Source organism: Festucalex cinctus, chromosome 9 (genome assembly GCF_051991245.1).
Source record: "Festucalex cinctus isolate MCC-2025b chromosome 9, RoL_Fcin_1.0, whole genome shotgun sequence".
Taxonomy (NCBI): Eukaryota; Metazoa; Chordata; class Actinopteri; order Syngnathiformes; family Syngnathidae; genus Festucalex; species Festucalex cinctus.
Window position 1 is genome coordinate 18003500 of NC_135419.1, and position 24633 is coordinate 18028132.

The 24633-nt window shown below is 42.2% G+C and overlaps 1 protein-coding gene across 1 annotated transcript; it reads right to left on the reverse strand.

The window, feature by feature from the left end:
- Nucleotides 1–1110: 1110 nt before the first annotated feature.
- vegfba (vascular endothelial growth factor Ba) lies at nt 1111–24605 on the reverse strand. The gene is made up of 8 exons (XM_077532359.1): nt 22999–24605; nt 17656–17707; nt 17360–17556; nt 17188–17261; nt 12464–12499; nt 10615–10686; nt 6928–7107; nt 1111–4990 (listed from the first exon to the last, which is right to left on the reverse strand). Exons 1-8 carry the CDS (start codon nt 23074–23076, stop codon nt 4969–4971), a joined length of 711 nt encoding a protein of 236 aa, XP_077388485.1. The 5' UTR covers nt 23077–24605; the 3' UTR covers nt 1111–4968.
- Nucleotides 24606–24633: the final 28 nt, after the last annotated feature.

Below are 24633 nucleotides of genomic sequence, written 5' to 3' on the forward strand. Positions count from 1 at the left end.
TGGTTTTAGAACAGTACAAAGCTGAGTTAAAAAAGAAGAAGAAGAAGATATAGAGACATCGAGTTTCTCTACAGTGACGCATGACTCACTCTGTCCCTTTCACTCTCCGTCTCCCTCATCCAGCAGCTATATATAGCACTGGAATGATGCCCTTCCATGCAGACAGACAGATTGGCTGGCAGCAGCCGCTCCTCTCCTCTTTCCTACGTCACTCGTCTACTTCATCATTAATAATAATAATAACAAGCACATCATACATGAGACTCAGCATGGTACATCCCAGGCCTGATCTTGGTAGACAAAGTTCACAAAGTAATACATTGTGGCAGTAAGCGCAATAATAAACATATGAACTGAATAATGCAATTGCGGTAGAAATTGCATGTGAATGCTGAATACTTAACATTGAACCGAAATGTGGCAGAATTAGCTGAATCGGTCAAGAAATATGGAATAAGGTTGTAATTATGTATATTGTATCTTTTGGTACATGCCAGTTCAAATAGTTGCCAAGTTATGAATCAGCATTCGTCTACTAGCTGGAGAATGCGATTTCTGTGGAAATAACGAGTGAATGCTGAAGAACTGACATTGAACTGAAATGTTAGGATGGGATCGGTGAAGATAAGTTCTTAAATTGTGAATTTTGTTTTGGATATGTGGGAATTTCGACATGGTGGATGGATGGATGGCTCTCTACTTGAACACCACGGTTTGACAGTGGTCAACATGTCTGCTTCACAGTCAGGAGATCTTGAATTGAATCTTCAGTGTTCAGCAGACGAGCCCTGCAGTTTAAAAGTCGATCCAGAATAGAATATTAATAAAGTACAAAAGTTATTCTAAAAAAAAACAAAAAACATTTGTAATGTAGATACAACCAAATGAAGTTTGCCTTTTGCTTATGTCCATATTGACAGTGTTCAGTTTGTCCTCGAGTAGCTTCTGACTCAGCAGAACAGATAAGGGGAGGAGCGGGAACAATATTGTGTCTCAAAACACAAACGCACAATTCTCTGTCACTAACTCGCAGGCTGATTCTGCCGTGAAAATAATCCTGTTTGCCTTCCATGACCGTAAAACGAGACAAACACCAGCCAGGGCTTTGTATGAAAAATAAGACGTTTCCTTTAATAACATTTGCAACATGACGGTTGTATGATATCACTTCCAGTACATTGGATGCAGTATACTGTACACTCGTATGAGGACACAAAGTTGACTACTTCGACTAGTAGGACATAAACCTGTATTGTTTTTCTACGAGGACATTATTAAAGGGCACAAATGGTGTAGCAGCAAAAAAGAGCTGTTGAGGCTACAGTAGTACGTACAATGTATTTGCAGCGGCAATCACAACACATTATACATGGCTAAGGCAGTGGTTCTCAAACTGGGGTATCCGGACCCACGAAGGTCTGTGAGCTGTCACTTGCAATATAATTTTACGTTTTATATCATTCAACAGGTGTGACAGAAAAAGTAAACGTAAAACAATTACCGGTACTTAATTACTTCTTCCTACCTTAGTTTTGGGCAAATTATCAAGGAAAATCCGACATCACTTCATGAATAAAGACTTCTTAAAAAAAGAACTTAAAGGTGTCCTATTTTTTTTTAATAGAAAATAAAATTTAAAAAAAGAATATAGTCTTTTTTTTGTATAGAACAAATGTATCATTTCAGAATAAAAGCAATAGTATCATTGAAAATAAAGCTGTATATTTGAAACTGTTTTGTCTATATCTATATATTGTGAAATTGATTTGGGGAAAAAAATACAACCATCCTTATGAAATTATGAGAAAATATGAATTTCTTATTGGAATATAACAATAGGCAAATTTTTACATTCCTATGGCATTTAAGGGTAAACATGGTATCTAACGAAATCAATCAAACTTTATTCATAAAGCACTTCTCAAACAGAAAATGCAACTCCATATGCTTAAATGGTTACAATCAACCCACTCCTGTTATATTTAATTAGTAGTAATATTTAATGTTTATGACGGGGGTGCCCTTGGACTTTTTTTCCCCTTCCCTGTCAGAGGTCCCCGGACCCCAAAAGTTTGAGAACCCCTGCTCTAAGAAATGCACTATGTCATAGACAAGAGGTTATAAAACGTCATATACTTTTTTTTTTTTTTAGTAAGGTTTGCCACTACATAATTATGACAAATGGATCTTTACAGTCAACTGTGCAGCTAGAAAGCACACAAATACTGACATAATTGGAATATATCAAGCTGTTGTGATGCTGAAATGTCAAACACGCTCGTTCCTGCCTGGATTTAGTATTAAAATAATATTTTTAGACACGACTAAGTAGCATCCAGACCTCTAAATGCCCTACCCCCCGCTAGCGTTCCTGAGAGCTCAGCACCTCGTCTCCTTCCACGGGAATGTTTTTGTTGTGTGTGGTTTTTCTGCAAGGATAGCATTTACTGCCTATTCTGTGTGCTTTTTTGCAACAGTGCAATCTGGATGGATGGATGTCGAGCCGTAAAGCTCAAATGTTTTTTATGATCACATGAGCCTATAGCCTATGACTTGTGCAAAAGTCTAAGGGAGGGAACTGTACGTGAGGGAGCAAGTGTCGAATTATTTTTTTTTAAGGGCAGAAACGTCAAGGGCAATAAAGTTAGCTGTGCAGTAAACCAGCCTCATTATGTGGATTTCGTGGGAAAACAATCTGAGTCTCGAATAGCTGCAGAATAAAGGTTGAACCAGAAAGTGTTGTGTCTGGAAGTTGCTATGGCTAGCTTAGCATAGCGCAAGGTCAAACTCATTAGCTTAAAGACAGAAAATAATGCAAAAAAAACGCTACAGAGGTGGCCTCACTTCTAAGCGGCATTGTTAATCCATTCATAAATAAATCTGGGGTTTGTCTTCACTCATCATAGTTACTTTCCAAACGCACCCGTAACATGTCTGTAAGATGCTACAGCGAGCTTAGCATAAAGCGGACCATAGAATAGCCTCATTTTGGGGATTGAACAGGAATACAAGCAAGTACGCCAACAAATTGCTGTGCTGCAATTTCTAGTGAATGTGCAGTCCACTTGCTTACAAATGAGTATTTCACGCATATTTTATACCTTTCCGGGCCACAAATTATTATATTTTGGCCACAAAATCAGCATCTCTGTTGGGGCCACCGAAAACGATATTATATCTGGGGTATCCGTAACACATTGTCAGCTTTAAAAAAACAACAACAATAATAATAATCTGAGCAGTCTACATAACATAAAGATGTAATTATTGATTGAAAAAACACCTTCTGAAAAGTTAAGAATGTTACTTTATGAATATTTTCTTATAAAGAGGTAGTGATCAACGGAATGACTGACATTGTAACTTGGACGTAAAGTTATAAATATAGCATCTATCATACAGTGTATCTGTCCCATTCATTCATTCACGGCGGAGTGCACATGAAGCCCGAGGCAAGGTTGAGTAATTGTGAGATTTTCAATAAAGCCAAAGGGCTAAAATGTGACTACAAAAATTTTCCTGGCTAAAAAAAAAAAAAAAAAAGAAAAAAAAAAACTTTCAGCTCTCTGACCTGAGTCATTCTGTTAATTTGTCAACGGGGTTCCGGTTTTTGGTCCGTCACATCAATGCATATCCGGTTTGGACCTGCCATGCCAAATACGGTTTCAGTTTTGGTCTGTTACAAGAATACGTCTGTAGCTTTAGACCGCCCTTGCCAATACAGCTCCGGCTTTTGGGCCGTCAAGTCCGGATTTTGGCCCGTGACGTGAATACAGCTCCAGCTTTGGCCTGTCACATTGACTGACAGCCCGATTGAGGCCCCACTTTGTTCTTCTTATGCCAAATAACATCCCTAAACGGTGGTCCGCTAAACCCAAAACAAGTTACGTTCCCAACCTTTTCCTTTCACTGCTTTTTCGTGCGTGTGATTAACTCATTCTAATGTATAGCGATTACTCCTGCTTTGTGGTTTGTGTGGGCGAGACATATCCATTTGGACTCAACACATTTGGGGCCACCCGGCGTGACTCTTTATGCGGACGGATTACGGACAAACGCACAAAAAACATTCAAGAAATGTGAGAAAATGATAATAATGCATACAGTTGAGGCTTGCATAATAGAAACAAGTGCGTGTAATATATAGAGAAAAGGAAAAAAAAAGAGCTTATGGCTACCTGCATTCATTTCACATTGCGTGTGTGCGTGTGTGCTGTTCACACTGCAGCTTTAACTGGGAAAATGTGTGTGCGTGCAACGCAGTGGACAGACGCCAGACCTCATTATTGTCATTCTTCTCACTGCCGAAACGGCAGGCGAAAAGCGGCCGCTTTCAATCCAACGGAAAAAAGACGAGAGACAAAAGGGCCCAAATTAAAACAAATGCTGCAAAAGGCTCGCCCGTGCTCATATGCTTGAGGAGGGGGAAGGATAACCCATCTGGGGTCTTTCACAATCAGACCACACAGATACATTCAGCACCACTATAGGTCCACATACATCATTGCATCATATCCTATGTCCCGTGCGGCATGTTTGAGTGCGCTTGCACCTTTTATCTGATTGAGTTTTTTTTTTTTTTTTTTTTTAAATCCTCCACACAAGCACTGGCCCCGACGTGAACCTGGAAAAATGTGTCTCCTTGTTTTCAAGAGGTCCACTTCTTCATCCGCGATAGTCCCACAGGGTGTCCAAGCAACGGCAAAGCCGGAGTCGACTGGGGAATGTTTATCCATAAATCATAAATCAGCGCCGTGGTCCCTGCGGTCCTGCGAGGTGTTTAGTGACTCGACGTGTCTGCGCACGTTAGGTGCCGTACATGTGGGGACACACACGCACACGTATGATGTACATATAGAGTGCTACAGTGGTGGCTTAAGCTAGTACAGGCTGTGTGCTAATAATACTTCCTTTGGGTGGGTTTGAGTGGAGAGGGGGGCGATGTGAGGAGGGGGCGGGGGGGACGCGTCAAGTCTTCAAGGCGTCACACCTGAAAGCGAACACAGAAAAGGAATAAAAATCTGAGCTCACTATTAAAGAGACATATGATAGAAAATTTATTTTTTAATGGTTTGTATACAAACATTGGGCCTGTTGAGTGCATGCCCAACCATCAAATGAATGTACATTTTAGTAAATGTATTGCTTTTTTCATGAAAATGTCATTTTAGCTTAAAGGGATACTTGACTTATTTCGCCATTTTTGGCAGTCAAACATTAATATTTTGCCGATAATAAATGTGATATTTTCATTATTTTTCATGTACAATTAGTACCTTTAAAAACACATTTTGCAACTTGCTGTCAACTGAAAATGACATCACAAGGGCTCAGGTAACCAATCACAGCTCAGCTTGTGAATGTCACATGACCAAACCTAGAAAACAAGCTGAGCTGTGATTGGTTAACTGGGCCCTTGTGTAGTCATTTTCAGTCGACAACATGTTGTAAAATGTGTTTTTAAAGGTACTAATTGTACGTGAAAAATAATGAAAGTATCAAATTAATTATAGACAAAATTACTTTTTATTGCTATAATGGGCTAAATAAGTGAAGTATCTCTTTAATAGTATTTCCGTGAATGTTTTGTGATTGTTGTGTATTATTATTATTATTATTATTATTATTATTAGTGCAGATGGAAAATAGCCTTTTGGCTAATTCTGGCACATTTACAAACATGTTTATTAAAGGTGTATTCAAGGATCTTCTCAAAAAGTAGAAGCCAAACGTCCGTTTGTCACTTTTTAAAAAATGCCCATGCGGCAGACCATCCTAACCAGCTCTCCTGCTCGTCCGCGGAAGTGGGGCGAGGTTGGGGGGTGGCTTATCTTCATCATCATCTTCATCAGTCTCTGCAGCCGGCCTCACTTCATAGACGGATGTCCTCTTGCGGCTTTCAGACATTTTCAAAGTATGCAGTGTGGTCGTGGGAGCTACAGATGAATGGCTGAATCCGAAGCTTAGCGGCTACATGCTACAAACACTCGACGTGAGCATGTGCAGCTAGGGATGAGCAAGCATGACGTCGTGACGGCAGATTGATTGACAGGATCGAGAACCAATCGTTAAGATGATCTACCTGGAAGACGCAGCGACCAAAGATCCTTGAATACACCTTTAATATGTACGGTCCCTGATACAAATCAATCGATCGACCGACCGTCCGTCCGTCCGTCGATCCCGTCTGTCTGTCCGTCAATCAATCAATCAATCAATCAATCAATCAATCAATCAATCAATCAATCAATCAATCAATCAATCAATCAATCAATCAATCAATCAATCAATCAATCAATCAATCAATCGTGAAATTCAACAACAAGTAAATCTTTTGTGCTTCCAGGGTGGTAAAGCTGAAGATCCCGAGTCACTTTCAAGTGACACAATCAATTTAGAGTGCAGAATCATCCACACCCACCAAAGGTGCAACACCCCTCCTATTAAATCAAAGCCAAAAGGTAAGCAGAGCTACGATGAGTTTGATTGGATGCACAGATTACTGTTTGCTAACAGAGTTAGCTTTTAATAACTTGCACATTGTTTTTTTTTTTTTATGGCTTGATGAAGTTGTCGACAACATGGCAGCCAAACGAATCTGTCATCTACCAATTTGGCATATGCCGGTCTTACAAATCTGTTGTAAAGAATTTCATTATGCCGCTTTATGTGATGATTATTTTTTCCCTCCTGCATACTGTACCCCTGAATCTGATTTCAGGAAATATGTCTTCAAGTGTAACATTCTGAATTGTTGCCTATGATGCAATAGCAGGGCTAATTTACTTAATCCCGCCCGCACACTAAGTTTCCCGACAGTGCGGTGTGTAGAGTATGTTTTGGCCTGAAAAAGTACAAATAGCGAACCACGAATCGGTGGCGCTTCACTATACGTAGCTACTGTACGTGATAGCAGTTTGCACCAACCTGCAGCGCTGAGGGTCGAGTCGCCGGCGTTTTCGGTGGCAGCTCTCAGCGGTGATTCTACAGAGACACCGACACGACGTCGCATCGAGCGTCCACTTCCTGCCTCTGCACGGCCGACAAGATGGCCGCAAGGTGGGCGGGGGAGGAGAGCTGGTGGGGGGTGAGGAGAAAACAGGAGTCCTGCGGAGAACAGACAAACAGTTGGACGATTAGTTTGGTTAAGGCAATCAGGTAAGTTGGGTTGGCACATTTGTAATTATTGACATCAGTGATTGACAAGAAATGCATCTATATTCTGCCTTTACAAAGATAATATTGCACCATTTTGCTTCACACATCAAAAATATAAACAATATAAATAACGCGTCTAAATTATAGTCTACTTTCTGTCGCCAAATTGCCAGGTGCACGCGGGGATTTTGGGGTGAGGGGTTGGTGGGGAAAGTCAACCCAAATATATTATTATATATTTTTTGGATAATAATATGTTCTATGCTGCCCCACTCGTCTAAATATGGTATTCTGGGTAATGTTTCGTTAGTGGGATATGAGTTAAGCAGCAAAATACCAGCTTTAATCCATCTCAGGGGGCGGCCATTTTGCCACTTGCTGACGACTGAAGATGACATCACAGTTGCTCAGGTCTCAGCTAACAACCAATCATAGCGCAGCTTCGGAAAACCGGTGAGCTGTGATTGGTCGTCGCCTGAGCCATGAGCAACTGTGACGTCATCTTCAGTCGACAGCAAGTGGCAAAATGGCCGCCAGGTGAAATGGATAAAAACGGCTGGATTTTGCTTCATAACTCATATGCCACAAATGTAATATTAATCAGAATGTCATGTTTAGACTAGTGAGGTCACATATAACATATTATTGTCAAGAAATGTTTAACGTTGACTTCCACTTGAATGTTTCAGCACCTTGAGTTGAATTTTAATGTATAAAACGTGCTTATACAAATAAAGCTTTGACTGATTGATTGATTGATTGATTGATTGATTGATTGATTGAAAATTCTTCCAAAAACGGCAATGCCTGAACGATACCTGAAAGGAAACAGGAAAAAAGGACGTGTATTATGACTTTTGGGACGCACTGTAATGTTCATCAGTTTCCAGTCTCCGATTACTTCTGTGGCTAAAAACGAAACATCCACAGTGAGATAGATATTTTGTCACTAATCCTGCTTTCCCTCTCAGTCGTCACAGTTTCCAGTCTGCTCGATGAGACGGCGATGAGTAAAGTGTCTCCGTTTGCATCTTCCCAGGAGGCTGGCAGATAATGAAGATACTTAATGAGGCAGAGAGAGGCCATCTTTGTCCAGGGGGCCGCGATGACCACGCCTGCCGCTGGCACGGACAGAGTAGGTGGCATTCGGGAGCAAATTACACAGATTTCACCCCTGCTAGAGCTCGAATAAAGCCCGTTGGGGCTGATGGATGGGTTGTGAGGGGGACATCACACCCAACACGGAGACTCCCCTCCCTCTGACCCCCCCCCTGGGGCCCAGTTATGATTGATGGCCAAAAGGTGCGCTAATTCTTTTATCCCTCCGAACGGTCATGGGAATGGTGACGCTAAACACACATGTCAATCTCGTGTGGCCGTGCTACAAGGTTTTCATTGTACTTGGTGTTAGAAAAATGGCTTCCCACACGCTTCACACCATCGAGCTGCTATCACACGTTGAATCGCTAAAGACACAGACGATGCACACTCTCATGTGTATGTCCGTAGAAATCCATATAAGGATGGAAACAACTACCTTCTGAATTGTCATCAATCATGTCATAATCCAGTGAGTAATGTTCTTTTTTTGTTGTTGTTGTTGTCAGTTGGCTCGTTTCTGTGTGTGTGTGTGTGTGTGTTTTTTTTTTTTTCACCCGGGAGTGATTTTAATCAACTCAAAGTCTGGGGTCACACCAGGAAGACCCCAAATTGTCCCTTTGTTTTCGCCATTTGCTATCTCGCTACCAAGTTGGATACTGCTCCTACTTGGATGTTTTTATGTTATGATGTTTGTTAGTCTTTTATTTGTGAGGACATTACAGTCAGTGTCCTGTAAAAATCCATGAAACAAAATTGCGATCAAATGCAGATTCACGATGTCTAGTAGGTAGAGTAACAACACACTTATGTCGCATATTCCATGTGGGTATACTGTATCTGTTTACTGTATACATTTGCCACTCCTAATCCTCTTAAAGGGATACTTGACTCATTGAGACATTTTCAGCAATAAAAAGTTAATATTTTATCCAGAATGAATGCGATAACTTCAATTTATACATTTAAAAACTAATTTTTCCACTTGCTTGTCGACGGAAGATGACATCATCTGTAGGTAACGACCAATAATGGCTCAGTTTTACTGACCAAACCCAGAAAACAGGTGATGTCATCTTCAGTTGAGAGCAAGTGGAAAAATTTGTTTTTAAAGGTATTAATTGTACAAAAAAAAAAATGAAGTTATCAAATTGATTCTGGACAAAATATAAACTTTTTACTGTTGAAAATGGCTCATTGAGTCAAGTATCCCTTTAAAGGGGAAGTCAGCCTGAAACATTTCTTGACAATAACATGTTATATGTGACCTCACTAGTCTAAACGTGGCATTCTGATTAATATTACATCTGTGGGATATGAGTTATGAAGCAAAATCTAGCTGTTTTTATCCATCTCAGGGGTGGCCATTTTAAACTTGCTGTCGATTGAAGATGACATCACAGTTGCTCAGGGCTCAGGCAACGACCAATCACAGCTCACCTGTTTTCTGAAGATGAGATGTGATTGGTTGATGGCTGAGACTTGAGCAACTGTGATGTCATTTTCACTCGACAGAAAGTGGCAAAATGGCCGCCTTCTGATATTGATAAAAACTGCTATAGGGGTTAACCAGAATACCGTATATTTTTTTTGGTTGACTTCCCCTTTGACCCAACTTTGCAAGTCTTATTTTTCTTTCTTACCCAGGACTACACATATAAAATAGCTACTTTTCTCTTTCATATTTTCTGTCTATAATGCCTGAGAAATAAACTAAACCAATATTGTCCTCCATTTTGCACCGATATTTATTGTCCTCCTTTGCACTGGCCAAGGGTGCTGTGGAGTGTTAAATGTTGGCCACAAAGGCGCATTCTGTTCATCCCGACTGTATACTCGCCGGCCACAAAGATCTCTTTGAGTCGCGAGTATCACACAGAGGTGAGTGAACTTGTGTGATTGTGTGTGATTGTGCGTGGGTGTGTGTGTCAGACCTTGACTAATGCGGCTGTAAAAGAAATTGTCCAAATAACTGTGTCAAATAACGAAGACCAGATAACCCGACATCCAAACACACGCAAAGGGGAGCTGTTCGAATACACGCTGCAAAAAACGCGCCATCCCCAAGGAGAAGAAAATTTGGGATATTTCACATGATGGCGGGCTAGCGGTTAGCATGTTTGTCTCTTCTTCGGGTCTGGGTTTGAATCTCGGAGTAAAACTCCTCTCCGTCTACCTTCCACATTCCAAAAACATCTAAATTGTCCTTATATGTGAATTGTTAGTCTATATGTGTCTTGTGATTGGTTACCGACCAGTCCCGGATACATGTCACCCCAAAGCCAGCTGTGATTGGCTGCAGGACAAGTGCGCCAGAAAATGGAGAGATGGATGGATGGATATTTGACATGAACCTACGCATTTCGGATGCCTCCAACTGCCTTCCTTCCTCGCCCCTTTTTCTTGACTCTTGTTGACTTGGGAGAGGGCCTGAAAATGACACAAGAAAAATATAAGAACATTGTTTATTTTATTGTTTATAAACTTAGAATTTTCAACTTCTTTATTTGAATATTTCAGATATTGATATATATCATTTTGAAAGCACAAACTTAACATTTTTTTTTCTGTCATGTATGACTGTGAAGAACGTTTAAACATGACATATATGTGGTACATCTCAATATCAGTGATGGTTAATTGACCGTTTAAGAAAAAAATTGTCGTCTTTTGTTTTTTTTTTATGTTTTTTTTTTTTTAAATTAAACTTTATTAACTCATCACTCCCAGCCATTTGCGTTCTATTGCTATAAAAACATGGAACCTACCAAAAGAAATATTAAAGTCTCTTCTTTCATCAGGAAAAAAAACCATATATTTCTATCTGTTTATGTTTTGCAGCAATGAGCATTAGAATATACCAAAGTTTCATCATTATACACACAAATCTCCTTAGAGCTGTGGGGAACTCAGCTTGTTTGCAACATGGCCCTGGTTGATCTCTTATACTCTGCTGCCACCTGCTGGCCGTTTTTATAATAACTACTACTGCTTCAAGCATTCTATTCAGTTCAGAGGCTATAACGTAGCTATATTCTAATGCTAATTGCTGCAAAACGTAAACAGATAGATATATTTTTTTTTTTACTGATGAAAGAAGAGACTTTAATCTTTCTTTTGGTAGGTTCCATGTTTTTATAGGAATAGAATGCAATATTCTGTCGGCCTTGCAAAATCAGTCAAAATCCAGTCAAACAGCCGGGAAGTGAAAATCGCTGGGACTGGATGAGTTAATTTAATTATATTTAACTTTTAATGAAATGTAATAATGTTAAAAATTGGGATGTATTTACTACATTTTGTTACGAACAATTTTCCTTTTTTTTTTAAATTTTTTTTAACACTTGTATGAATATGTAGAACATTCAAATGTCCTGCAAGAGATTCACACGGTTTAAAATCTAAACATCCACCGCCTCCAAAATGTATTCCGGTCGTCTTTCTTTACACAAGCTCAAATGATGATGGGCTCATTTAGCGGCACGGCTGGCATATCATCAGGATGCTAATGTCCCATCTTGTTGTTGTCGTCGTCGTGGCTTTAATAGACGACAAGGACGCCGCCGCCGACGGGTGCGTGACTGCGCTCCATCATCGCCGGTGTGTGTGCGCACACGGCGGGCCAGATAAAATCATTACTATGGTGACAACAGGATGCGGGTCGCCCCAAGGGATGCTGGGAGGGAGTCGCACAAACTCAGTGAGGGACATTACACAAAGGGGGAGCAAATTTCAAACACATGTTGAACTTGCACATGTTTTTACCGATATTTGACGTGGCGCAGGTTGGTCAAGTGTATAGCAAAAAATCACGTAAAACCTTACCAAGTCATTAAACAAATGTATACACCCGTACAGCGCACACAAATACATTGGAGCTCTGTATTTACGTCCATATCCAAACAGGAAGCAGGGCGATATAAATATGACGGTCCTTTTAGGCTGCAGGCTGTTTCTAAATCTAAACACGTTGAGTTCCTCACACAATGATCGCTTTCATATGATTAAACTTGTGCCTATTACATTTTCAAATATTAATATTGGTGGTCTTTTGGCCTGTCACCAGAGTGAAATTTGATAGGATATGATGGATGAAAAAGTAACATTTGCCAGCAACGTGGGCTGCACTAAGAACTTTTAAGATCTCACAACACTCATGATTTTAAAAGTCCAAAATAGAGTAAGTAAAAAAAGCAAATGACGATACCTTATAGTTGGTGTCAGCTGGAGCTGTTCTTTAAACCTGCAAATAGATATGATGTCAAATCTGACCTGCGTGACCTTTTAATCCCCCCCCCCTCCCCCCAGTTTGTTGATTATTAAACGGGAAGTCAACCTTATATGTTATATGTGACCATACTAGTCTAAACATGACATTGTGGAATATGAATCATGGAGCAAAATCTAGCTGTTTTTATCCATCTCAGGGGGCGGCCATTTTAAACTTGCTGTCGACTGAAGATGACATCACAATTGCTCAATTGCTGGCTGCTCAGGCAACGGCCAATCACAGCTCAGCGGTTTTGTGATGCTGAGCTGTGATTTGTTGTTTCCTGAAACCTGACCAAGTGTGATGTCATCTTCTGTCGACAGCAAGTGGCAAAATGGCCGCCCACTGATTTGGATTTAAAAAAAAAAGGGTGGATTTTGTTGCTTAATCTTTATACCACTATTGCAATATTATATATTATATTATATATAATGTTTAGAATAGTGGGCCCCATAGATCATATTATTGATGATTGATATTTTTTGATTAAAAAAAATGTTTTGATTAGACTTCCCTATTAAATAAAAAAAATAATAAAATAAAATAAAAATTTCACCCCCAAAAATTCAAATAAAAATGTATATTTAGGAAATTCAAAATAAACAAAATTTCTCCCTTTCAATGCAGTTTGTTAATAGCTTAAAAAAATTTTAAAGAAAAAAAACTGTTAAAATACAATACAAAAGTGTGTTGCCACAAACAGAGACAAACTGAAACCAAACTATCAATCTTTTTTTTTTTTTTTTTTTTTTTTTTCTAAAGAGCTCAGAATTGTTCATTCGGTAGCCTTACCGATTCAACGTCTTGTCATCATTGCTCTTTTTTTTTTTTTTTTTTTTTTTTTTGTGTATGTGTGCGTGCGTTTGCGTGCGTGCGTTTGCGTGCGTGCGTTTGCGTGCGTGCGTGCGTGCGTTTGCGTGTGTGCGTTTGCGTGCGTTTGCGTGCGTGCGTGCAAATACGTATACATTTATACTCATTCATTCACCTAAAACCTTATAAATATCCCATTACCCTTCGCCTTAACCAGGTACTTCAGAATCTTGCCAGAGTCGTGAGATTTAAATGGTCAGGAGACCAGAGAAAAGGTCAGAAAAAAAAAAGAAATAAAGAGAAAAGAAAGGTAAATCAAAGTGACATCCAGCACCGACCAAACACTTCCTGCCTTCCCCATGATTACAATCAAAGTCTTACGCCAACCCCGGAAGCCTCTAAATTCCAGCAAATTTAGCGAGATCTCAAGAGCCCAGAGGAAAAACTAAAGAGAGGAAGGAGGGAAGGATCGATAAGGCAGAGTGAGATCAATAGAAGCCAGTACATCCAATCCATCAAAGTGAAGTCCAGCACCAACAAGACCCCTCCTGCGTGGTTACAAAACCAGAGTCTTATGCCAACCCCAGAAACCTCATACTTCTAATAAATTAAGATCTCAAGTGACCAGAGGAAAAACTAAAGAGAGGAAGGAGGGAAGGATAGATAAAGCAAAGTGAGAACCACAGACACCAGCACCAACTGATTCAAGGGGCTGTGGGAGGGAGAGGGTACTTCTGTTGAGTTTCAGTAGATGCTGGTGCGACGGATCTGGCATGCATAAGGACCACCACCAAAGAAAGAAGCCGTCAACCGCGGTCCAGCAAAGCGAGCACCCCCCCCGGAATCCCCAGGCCGCGGCAGCACCAAGGCCACCCCCAAGCCACCCGAGCGGACACCGGTCGGCGAGCCGACCCAGACACCCGGAACACCCCCGCCCCAGCCCCGGCCCACACCCCCGAGCCCAAGGCCGCAGATCGAGGCCCAGCGGGCCCCCACAGCGCCCCACCGGTCCCCAGCCCCCATCCCCCCACGACCCCCCCGCACCCCACCCAAACCCGCCATCCACCACGACCCAGGCCCCACCACCCCCGACCCCCAAACCCCCGAACACACCCCGACCCCCAGCACCCAACACCCCACCCACCCATACCTCCACCCCCCCCCCAAACAAGCCGCCCCCCCCCGACGGCCGCCACCCCCCCCCCGCGAACCCGGCCCCCCGCGAGAACCCCCCACCCCCCCCGGAAACCGGCACCGGGCAGCAGCGCAGAGAGGGAAGATGTGCCCACCTCACCTCCAGCCGCGCGAGATTTGCACAGCAGCGGGAGGGGGGAAGCAGAGGAGGAAGCACCAGGGGAGAAGGCGGAACACCAGAACACCGAGCCCGGTGGGGAGAGGCCCCGGTCGTCACGCCAGAGTACTAGTGACACCTAACCCTGTTACTGAGTCCGCCAGCTCGCCGACTGGCGAGCTCTACCCTTACACCGTGAATGTGGCCCCACCCAGTGTATATACAAGTGTGTGCGTGTGGTGCATTAAAATTGGGAGCAGGTGAGTCGGAGCAGAGGGAAAAAATTTCCCCTACTCCGACACACCCGTATCCCCCCCAAAAAAATGAATATGTATATGTGTGGTGCATTAAAAAATGGAATGGAGGGACAAAGTGGTGGGGCAGGGACACAAATGGGGGGGACCACAGCGCTGCCAGGCACTGCAGTCCATCCCCTCTGATGGCTCCCCGCCCCAACTCACCCCTCCCCTTGGACGTGAGGTGCATTAAAATTGGAGGGGAGTTGAAGGGTGAAGACGGTGTTTCCACCCTTCCCCACCCCACCAAGAAATGTGTTGTGTGCCCTATGTGTATATTTACAAAGTGTATAGTGCAAGCTAGTGAAGTGAGTAAGAGGAGCGACCAGCGGGGCCTCTAGGTGTCACGCCCGCCCCCCAGCACCCCCACCCCCACCCGCCCCCCACCTCATCCACCCGGCACCACAATGGGCGGACAGCCAGCGCAGCAGGGCTACCGGACAGCCCACCGGCCACCGGAGCCCGCCCGGGGCGCCAGGAGTTATACCGGAGTGGGGCAGGCCCCAAACCCTCGCCCGGCCCCCGGAGCCCGACGCCCGGGCCGGGGAGGGAGCCCCAGGCCCAGGGAGAGGGAGGGGGAGGGGCCGCAGGGCAGACAGGGAAGGGGGGGGGGGGGGGGGGAGCGGGGAGAAGACGACAAGAAGGCGAAAGGGCGGCTGCAGGGCAGGAGGCGGGGGGGGGGAGGAGGAGGGAGGGCGACAAGGGAAAAGGGACCGGGAGGCAGAGGAGGATGGGCGGGAGGAGGCGAGGAGGGAGAGGCGACGGGGGGGAGGAAGGGGGAGGGGAGAGGGAACCACGGGGCACACCGGGGGCCCACCCACCCCGAACCGCGCCGCCGGGCACGGAGCAGCGGACCGCGCCGGGACGGCACCGCCCCGGGCACCAGGGGAAGCACCCCAACACCGCACCCCACAGGGGGCCCAGGGAGCGGCCAAGACGCAACCGCCACCGAGCAGACAACGGGGGGGAGGGGGGGGGGTGGGCAGAACCACCCCCGCCCGACCACAGGGGACGCCGTCAAGAAAATTGACTAATTAGCATGCAGTAACACCAAGTGTTGATGCTTAGTGCCCACTAGAAATAGATCTTAAGGAGTTATTGAGTATAGTGTCGTATAGTGTGGTATGCTCGAGCCCACTAGCAGCAACTAGGTTCCTGACTATATAAAAATAAAAACAATCAGATACAAAATACCAAATACAGGAGCAGCGAAAACAGAAGTTGTAACGATGTGGTGGCTCTCGTTAACAGGCAGAATCTTGGCAGGATTAAGTTGCCAAATTGAGATTAAAATATTCTATGTACATAGACCATATTTGTTTAAATCTTGATACTTGATTTTTATTTAAGGCAGAGATTTTTTCCATTGAGATATAATTTATTAGTAAGTTTAACCAGTGGTCGATATTTAGAGATTGTTTATTTTTCCAATTGACAAGGATTATTTTTTTAGCAATAGTAAGGGCTATAAATATAGATTGAGATTGTTTACATGGTAGCTCAGTTATTGTTAAGTCACCTAGTAAACACAATCTTGGAGATAAAGGAAGCCTACAGTTTAATATATCAGCGAGCTTTCCCAAGATTTTAGTCCAGAAATGCAGCACTGGAGTACATGACCATAAAGCATGAAGATAAGTATCGGCAGTGTTTTGTGAGCACTGGAGACAAATGTCGGAGTCAGAGAGTCCCATTTTTTTCATCATATATTGTGTAATATATGTTCTATGAAGTATCTTATATTGGATAAGTTGCAAATTTGTCTGTTTGGTCATTTTAAATACATTTTCACAGATTTGGGTCCAAAAGTCTGGTTCCGGAACTATAGACAAGTCTTTTTCCCATTTTAAAGTCGGTAAATACGTTTTATTTGTGTATAAAAATAACTTATATATTTTTGATATTTTCTTTATTGTTGTTGGAGAAAGCTTTATAATATCTTTAGCTAAGACAGGCAGTTGGAGCGTATCCTGAAGTGTTGGGATTTGTTTCTTAACCATATTTTTAACTTGCAGATAATGTAAGAAATTTCCCTTTTTTATTTCATATTTCTGGACCAAGTTTGTATACGATATAAACTTATTATCTGAGAAAAGATGATGAAGGTGTGTAATTCCTTTCTGCTCTAAACTATCAATCTTATTACACTGGGATCCATAATATCAGTAAGTACTATCATTAGTATGCATGTTTTGGATATCAGGATCAATTCAGGCACTACTACCAGTGAATCATAGATAATACAGTGTGTTTGTGTTTCTTACCTGCACTCACACTGGCTGTGTTCCACAAAAGTAAGCTGAATGAGCTCATGTTTCATAAAGGAAGTCCTCATCAGCTACACGCACACAAAAAAACAAAACAAAAAAAAAACACATGAAGGCCAGCTTTCCATCTCACAACATGGAAGTGTTGAACGTTTGCGCGCGCGCGTACCTCCATGGTGAGCGTGTGCGTGAGCGACGGCACGCACTCCATGGCCTCGTCGGCGCAGCAGCCGCCGCATCTCCTCACCGCCACGCAGGAGGGCACGAAAAGATGGTGCGTCTCCCCTGGCGACTCCCGCCACACCTCCACCAAGGTTTCTCGGGGCTCGCAGCCGCTGCGGGAGTACACCTCCAACCACCGGCGCACTGCGTTAGGGCGCACAAAAGGTCTCAGCGCCACCAAAGGTTGAATGATGACGGGGCGGGGGACAAGGGGAACTAGCTTGTCAGGAACTGGCAACCTACCTTCTCGACCTTCCCTGGATTTCGACGAGTCGGTGGGACGCCAGTGAGCCAGCTGGTGGGAGACATAGAATGGGGAAAAAGTCAAAGAAGTCTTTTCGAGAAGGAAAATAAAAGACAACAACTTGCAAAAGTGCGCACACCCTCATACAATTGGAAGAAGAGCTACAAAGATGAGCTCAAGATGCAAGCGAGTGGTTCACGTGACATATTTAAATCATTTATCTGCATAATATTACTATTAGTGAGTGGTGAAGAGCAAAAGTCTACACACCCGTTTAAATGCCAGGCTTTCGTGAAGTACAGAAATGACAAGATACATCATTTCAAAATATTTTTCCACCATTCATGTGACCTATAACCTTTAGAACTCAATCAAATAAAAACAATGGTTGAGAAGGAAAAAAAAAATACACAACTGAGACAATCTGGTTGCACAAGTGTGCACCAAGATTATTTTAGCTAACTAAAACTAATGAAAAAACTAAAATTCAAAAACAATTTCGTTAACAAAATAAAATAAAAACGAAAATGCTCTTTAAAAACTAGAACATCTGAAACTAAGTTTTATGTTTACAAAACGAATTAAAACTAACTAGAATTATAGCAAAAATGTCCTTTGTTTTAGCCTTTGGGGATGATTGTAGCCCGTAGGCCATATATTATTTTGAAATGACTTGGTCAGAACCAACAAAAAGTCCAAAACGGGTCACAATACTGCCTACGGTTAAATGTGATTAGAAAAAGTAGATTTATTTTGATATTAACCGGAATAAGGACATTTTGAAAGTGTGTCACACAGAAGTGACATCACCTAGCAGCAGCCAATAGAAGAAAACCTTCAGATGACGTTGCACCCATGGTGTTTTTTTTTTTAACTATTGCCCACAAGTAATATACAAAAAAAAAAAACTAAAACTAATACTTCAACTAACTAAATCTAAACTAAAATGAAGCATTTATTAAATAACTAAAACAAATAAATATAACAGGACCACCCTAAAGACTAATTAAAACTAACTAAATTAAAAAAAACAAAACCCAAAACGAAATAAAAACTAAAATTAAAAATTCCACAACTATAAAAACCCTGGTGTGCACACCCACTTAATAACTGGGTTTGTGATGGTGTTTACACTAGCCATAATATAAAGTTCTACTGATTTGACCCCAAATACATTTCAGATGTTCTAGTAGGCTTTTCCTGACTGACATGTCCTGCGATTGGCTGGCGACCAGTCCAGGGTGCACTACGCTTCTCACCCAAAGTCAGCTATGATCTGCTCCGAGTCGCTCCGAGTAATGAGGTATTGAAAATGATATTGAACAGCAGAGTCAATACATAAACAGATTGTTATGATTTCGACTGCTCCAAAAAATGAATACAAAAGCATTCCAAGTTAGTGAGCTAAGGTAATAATTTCATTATTTACCTATATATTTTTCTGTTTGTTGACTCCTCCCATAATTCAGAACGATAAATCAACAACACACATGTGCACTGTTCTCAAATCAAATCAAGAGTACTTGAGGCAACGTAGTGGGCCGGCGTCTTGCAATGATGAAAGAATTTCCTGTTAGATAGCGCCGCCTATTCCGCCCCGCGGGCCCTTTTGAACACGAGACGACAAAATGAAAGGATGGAGGCCGCCAGATCGGGGCCTCCCGCTATAAACGTGTCCGTCACTAGATGAACTGACGTGACGAAAAATATTTGTCGTGGAAAAGTTTGGGAGTGTTGCTGAGCTTGGAGCTGCTACCTTTGCCCCCTTCAGTCACCCGCCCGCCCACTGCAAAGTCTCTCATGAGGAGCGGAGAGTGAGAGTCGGTCGGTGCCACCGGGATTACACATTTTTACAAGGGCACATGCTGCAGCTTGTGTGGCTGAAAGCTCACCAGATCACCCCACTTAAAGTCCCTTTTCCATCCAAAAGACACAAAATGATATCTGAGTTTTTTATTTGCCGACTTTTGTCAGTCAGTTCTGCCTTTGACTAAGTTGTTGTTGTTTTTTTTTTATTGAAATTAACAGCAGTTAATTTATTTGCACACTGTGAATGCTAAAATGGCTTATAAAGGGCAAATATATGAACCTACACTAGAACAGAATTTTTCTATTGCCTATGGGGGGTCACATTGACTTTCATTCATTTGAAGGATGACAAATTATTAACCTGACACATATTTTAGCATGCCAGTTTAATGGATCTCAAGGGACCGCAATACACACAAAATACATACAAAAGTCCAATAACTGTCTGTGTGTGTGAAAAAGACCAAGGCCACTCGCAAGGGAATGTAGACTTTGTTCAGTCGGCCCCTTTTAAACAGTTCCACCCACTTTTATACACACACAAATGAACGTTCAAGTGAGTATCTTTGTGTCCAATTCTCTGACATAAGGCTAAAGCAAGTCAAACATGTTCATTCATATTAGTCATATTATGAATACAGTATGTACTCATTCTGGTTTTTGTTTAGAAATCCCTTTGCCAACTAGGCGACCACATCAAAGTGCAAACAAACACATTTTGGGTAGCAAGCGCAGTCAAAATCATACACATAGAAAAAATATCATCACTCTAATGTAGATATTGCTTTTTTGCTGTGGACTAGTTTTTGTTTTTGGTAAGTATTCTCCTTTTATGTTTTAAATTCATGTTTGTTTATTGTATTAATAAATATTCATCTATAACCCTAATTATCTTATGTACTCATTATGTATTAAGCAGGCTTGTGTACCTTTAAAGGTGCTAGATAAACTATTATTTTATTATGTATTTGGGTTCCTTGGAAGGTACTACATAAATCGTGGTTATTGTAGGTATAAATTAATATTATTTGTAGTAGTGTCGCTTTTTGCTTTGTAGCAACAACTTTGCATTAGGGACAGTGCCCAAGCATTGTATTTTTTTCATATACTGTATTTAATACAGAATACAAATTTGCAAAGAGTGGATCATAAAAACCGGCCTTTAGCCTAATTTTTTAGCATTCCTCGAATGACGACTTGGACTTCTTGAGTTGCTTTGACAGTTTCGAATGCACATTATCACCATTTACAATTCAAGTCAAGTCAAGTCAAGTCGTCAAGTCATCCTTATTTACAGGCACTATAAGAAGAACAGCAGCAACCTGAACATACAAAGCGGCACAATCAAGTTGTGGCTCTTCGTAAATGAAGCATCTTGTTCTGTTGTTAGCATAATTTTTCTCATTCCCTTACCATTGACTCCATCTTAGGGCCTATTTATTTTTTTTTCTCATTGGCCTGTTGGTCAGTCAGGATGAAACCCTATTAACTCTGCCCACCAACAATTCATCACACAAAAGCACCTAGCTCTGTTGTTAGCAACTTATCATTTGTTAGCATTCCGATGCCGCTCTTCTACCTTCTTGATTGGACAGTTTGAAATGTACATTATCACCATCTACTGGCCCTAAAGTGGAACAGCACCAAGCTGAACGTACAGGTAATCTAGTAGCTGTTCTCGACAATGCAAGTAACTCATACAATTTTCTACGGGGCATTTTGGAATCGAGACCAACGAATCCTGCCTAGCAACAAGTGACCACGCAGATGTCTTGGAAGGGCATTTAAAAAATAATAATAAAAAAATAAATAAATAAGAATCAAGGCTAGGCCGTGTAGCGTCTAGTGGCCTCATGAATGAGTAAAACATTACAGTACAGAGTCAGGCCCAGCTCCCAGCGCGCCTCACAGCACTGAGTGTTCCTGATAGACTTCTCCAGACATAAATAAAGAAAACAAGCCGCCGGCCTGCTCGTGAGTGTGAGGTGAAGATGAGTTCACGTGTTACGTTCACTCAGTGACTGACAGGGCAAGAACCCTCCATCCATCCATTTTCTTGACCGCTTATTCCTCACAAGGGTCGCGGGGGGTGCTGGCGCCTATCTCAGCTGGCTCTGGGCAGTAGGCGGGGGACACCCTGGACTGGTTGCCAGCCAATCGCAGGGCACACAGAGACGAACAACCATCCACACTCACAAGCACACCTAGGGACAATTCGGAGCGCCCAATTAACCTGCCATGCATGTCTTTGGAATGTGGGAGGAGACCGGAGTACCCGGAGAAGACCCACGCGGGCACGGGGAGAACATGCAAACTCCACCCAGGAATGGCCGAAGCCTGGACTCGAACCGGAGTCCTCAGAACTGGGAGGCGACGTGCTAACCAGTCAGTCACCGTGCCGCCCCAGGGCAAGAACCTTTATTTAAAAAAACAAACAAAAAAAAAAACAAAAAAAAAAAACAACCTGAAATGAAATACAGTGACTTTGAATAGACAGTGATACAGTACCCATGCGTAATCTGTATGCTTTTTTGATTGATGAGTTTAATTAGAGGCACCACTGGCTTGACAGATTGTCAGAAAATCACACTTTTTGTTTAGCTCTTAAGCTACTTTCCAATAATACAAGCAAATATTAACTAACTATTAGCAGATATGAACTAACCTTGGTTGTCAGTGACAGTGACACATTATAACTGGGTGGCTAGATAAGTAGATGGTAATCTTTATTGATCCAACAGGGGGGAATGAAACAATATCGAATTTTAGCACCCACTTAATAAACAGCTAACATCATAAGCCAAAGCCAACACAAAACATGTAGACAGCTATTATATTGGCTTAACTACATTCACTGCACTATATGGAGACAGATAGGTAAGCAGGTAAACAGATAGCTAGATGCTCAGATGTATAGATAGATATATGGAGCGATATAAAGAAAACAGTTCAAAATAAATTTAAGTTTAAAATATTATGTTTCCACAAATAATTGCATGTAAGCACACGTCGCTAGATTGTCGTTGAACAAAGGATATACATGAAAAATAATAACAATAATCTCTTAAAGTTTAAGGGTGCTTGGATTCAATTTATGGGTGCTGGGAACCCCCCCAAAAATGGGCTAGAAACGCCCATGTCAAATAGTTGTAGAGACAGATAGGAAAACAGAGATTTTTGTTTTATAGGCAGGCATATTACTAGACTGATAGCTATACAGTGTATGGAAATTTAGAGCAAGATGATGCATATATTTAAGACTGATAGACAATAAACAAATACAGATATAAGATAGATAGATAGATAGATAGATAGATAGATAGATAGATAGATATGGTGCAAAGGTGACAGGTGGTCATTGACCTGCGCAGCAGGATGACTTGCAGAGATACAATGTGAATGAAACAAACACACTGCGATTATCAACAGTAAATAGCACATGCCTGCAAAGACACTTTAGAGGTCAGATGGTCCACGTACACACGCACTCTCTCTCTCTCTCTCGCGCGCGCACACACACATCCATACGTTACCTTGGCGTGGGACGTCGGGATTGTGGTGAGCAGCAGGAATTGAAACATTCCTAGAATAACTTGGAGCATAATCCCCATTGTATGCACGGTAGTCCTATGGAGCCGGCCAACTACAAATAATAACAGTGGATCATTTACATCCAAAGATGTCCGCCTGTCTGTCTGTGTATGTGCGCGTCCGTGTGTCCTCCGTGACCGAGCCAAAGACGCACCAAAGCCCCGGCGTTCACTCTCCAGCCTCCCGGCCGTGCAACGACATCCTCCGTGCCATCTTCATCATCAACCGGAGGTGTGCAACTCTCATGTTCTCGTGGATATTCCTTTCGCAATCTCCAACATATCGGCATAAAATGGCTTTTAGAATCATGAGACTTGAGGAAAGTTTGGCTTTTGTCTTCTTCCCATCGTAAAAATCCTCCTTTTAGGGCGACTAGAAATGACTTAAAAATCAATTAGAGGATGCTGCGGGTCGTGCGGAGATCCACCGCATGACGACGAAGGGGGGGCGGCGGGAGGGAGCGGGAAGACGTTGCCGCATATGGCGCTCCAAGCTCGGTCACACTATGGCCATGCTGTCGCTGTCCCGCGGAGCACACCACCGCTCCGAAATCCTCTTGAAAAACAATAATGATAAGAAACGGGCATGTCCAACTGGAGTAGAAGTAGTGAGATTTGTCCGGTCCAAAAAAAAAAAAAAAAAAGGGGGAGGGAGATTGTGTTAGCAGCAGAGCAGTCAGTGTTCATTTGTTATGGCCAGCTCGTTTTTCCCTTTTTGCCCTTCAGACGCAAGCAGCGGAAGGAGCATTGCAACTTTTTTTTTTTTTTTTTCCCCAAAACGGGACCGGGCAGGCAGGCGCACTGAATACAGGTGCTAGTGCGGTACTAGTGGCACCACGGCAGGAGTCACAGGGGGGTTGCATGTATATATGTATGTATGTATGATGGGGCCCCTCGGCAAAGGGGACCACGGCCAAAGTTGCCACAGAGGTCACGTCCTCCGTCACTCACTCACTCCCCCTAGTTTTGGAACTGCAGTGCTTGACTAGTGACTATTTTCAAAGCTTATTTTTTCATTTGGGTTAACATAGCCTACGCAACAATTCCTCCAAAAACACTATTAAAAAAAATATACCTTGGTTGAGCAAGTGCCATTCATTTGCAGTCTGGACGCAAAAGAAGTCAAAGTCTCCAATAACACTGCAAAAAAAGTTGCTTTATTGTTGAAAAATAGTCAGAAAGCAGTGGTTGAAAAGACCATCCGTACATCACCATCCCGCCAAACCTTTTTTTTTTTTTTTTTAAATGTATTTATTTATTTATTTATTTTTATGTCAGAGACCTCGAAACTGTAAATGTTTTAAATTTGTGTAAAAAAATAGCCTTGATTTTACCTTTGCCGATTACCATGACCTGAATATCTGAGAATTCACCGACATAAAAAAAATAAAACATAAATTTGCAAGCACTTTGGGACTTTTTTGTAAATTAATATTGCGACAGTCAGCAACTTTGACAATTATGCGACTAAGCTATAACAATATTGTACTATTACCTTTTTCCACAATTTAAAACACCTGACTTGCGAATTTTTCCAAGATACAAGCCATCATTCGGATGATTCCCCCCCCCCCCCTT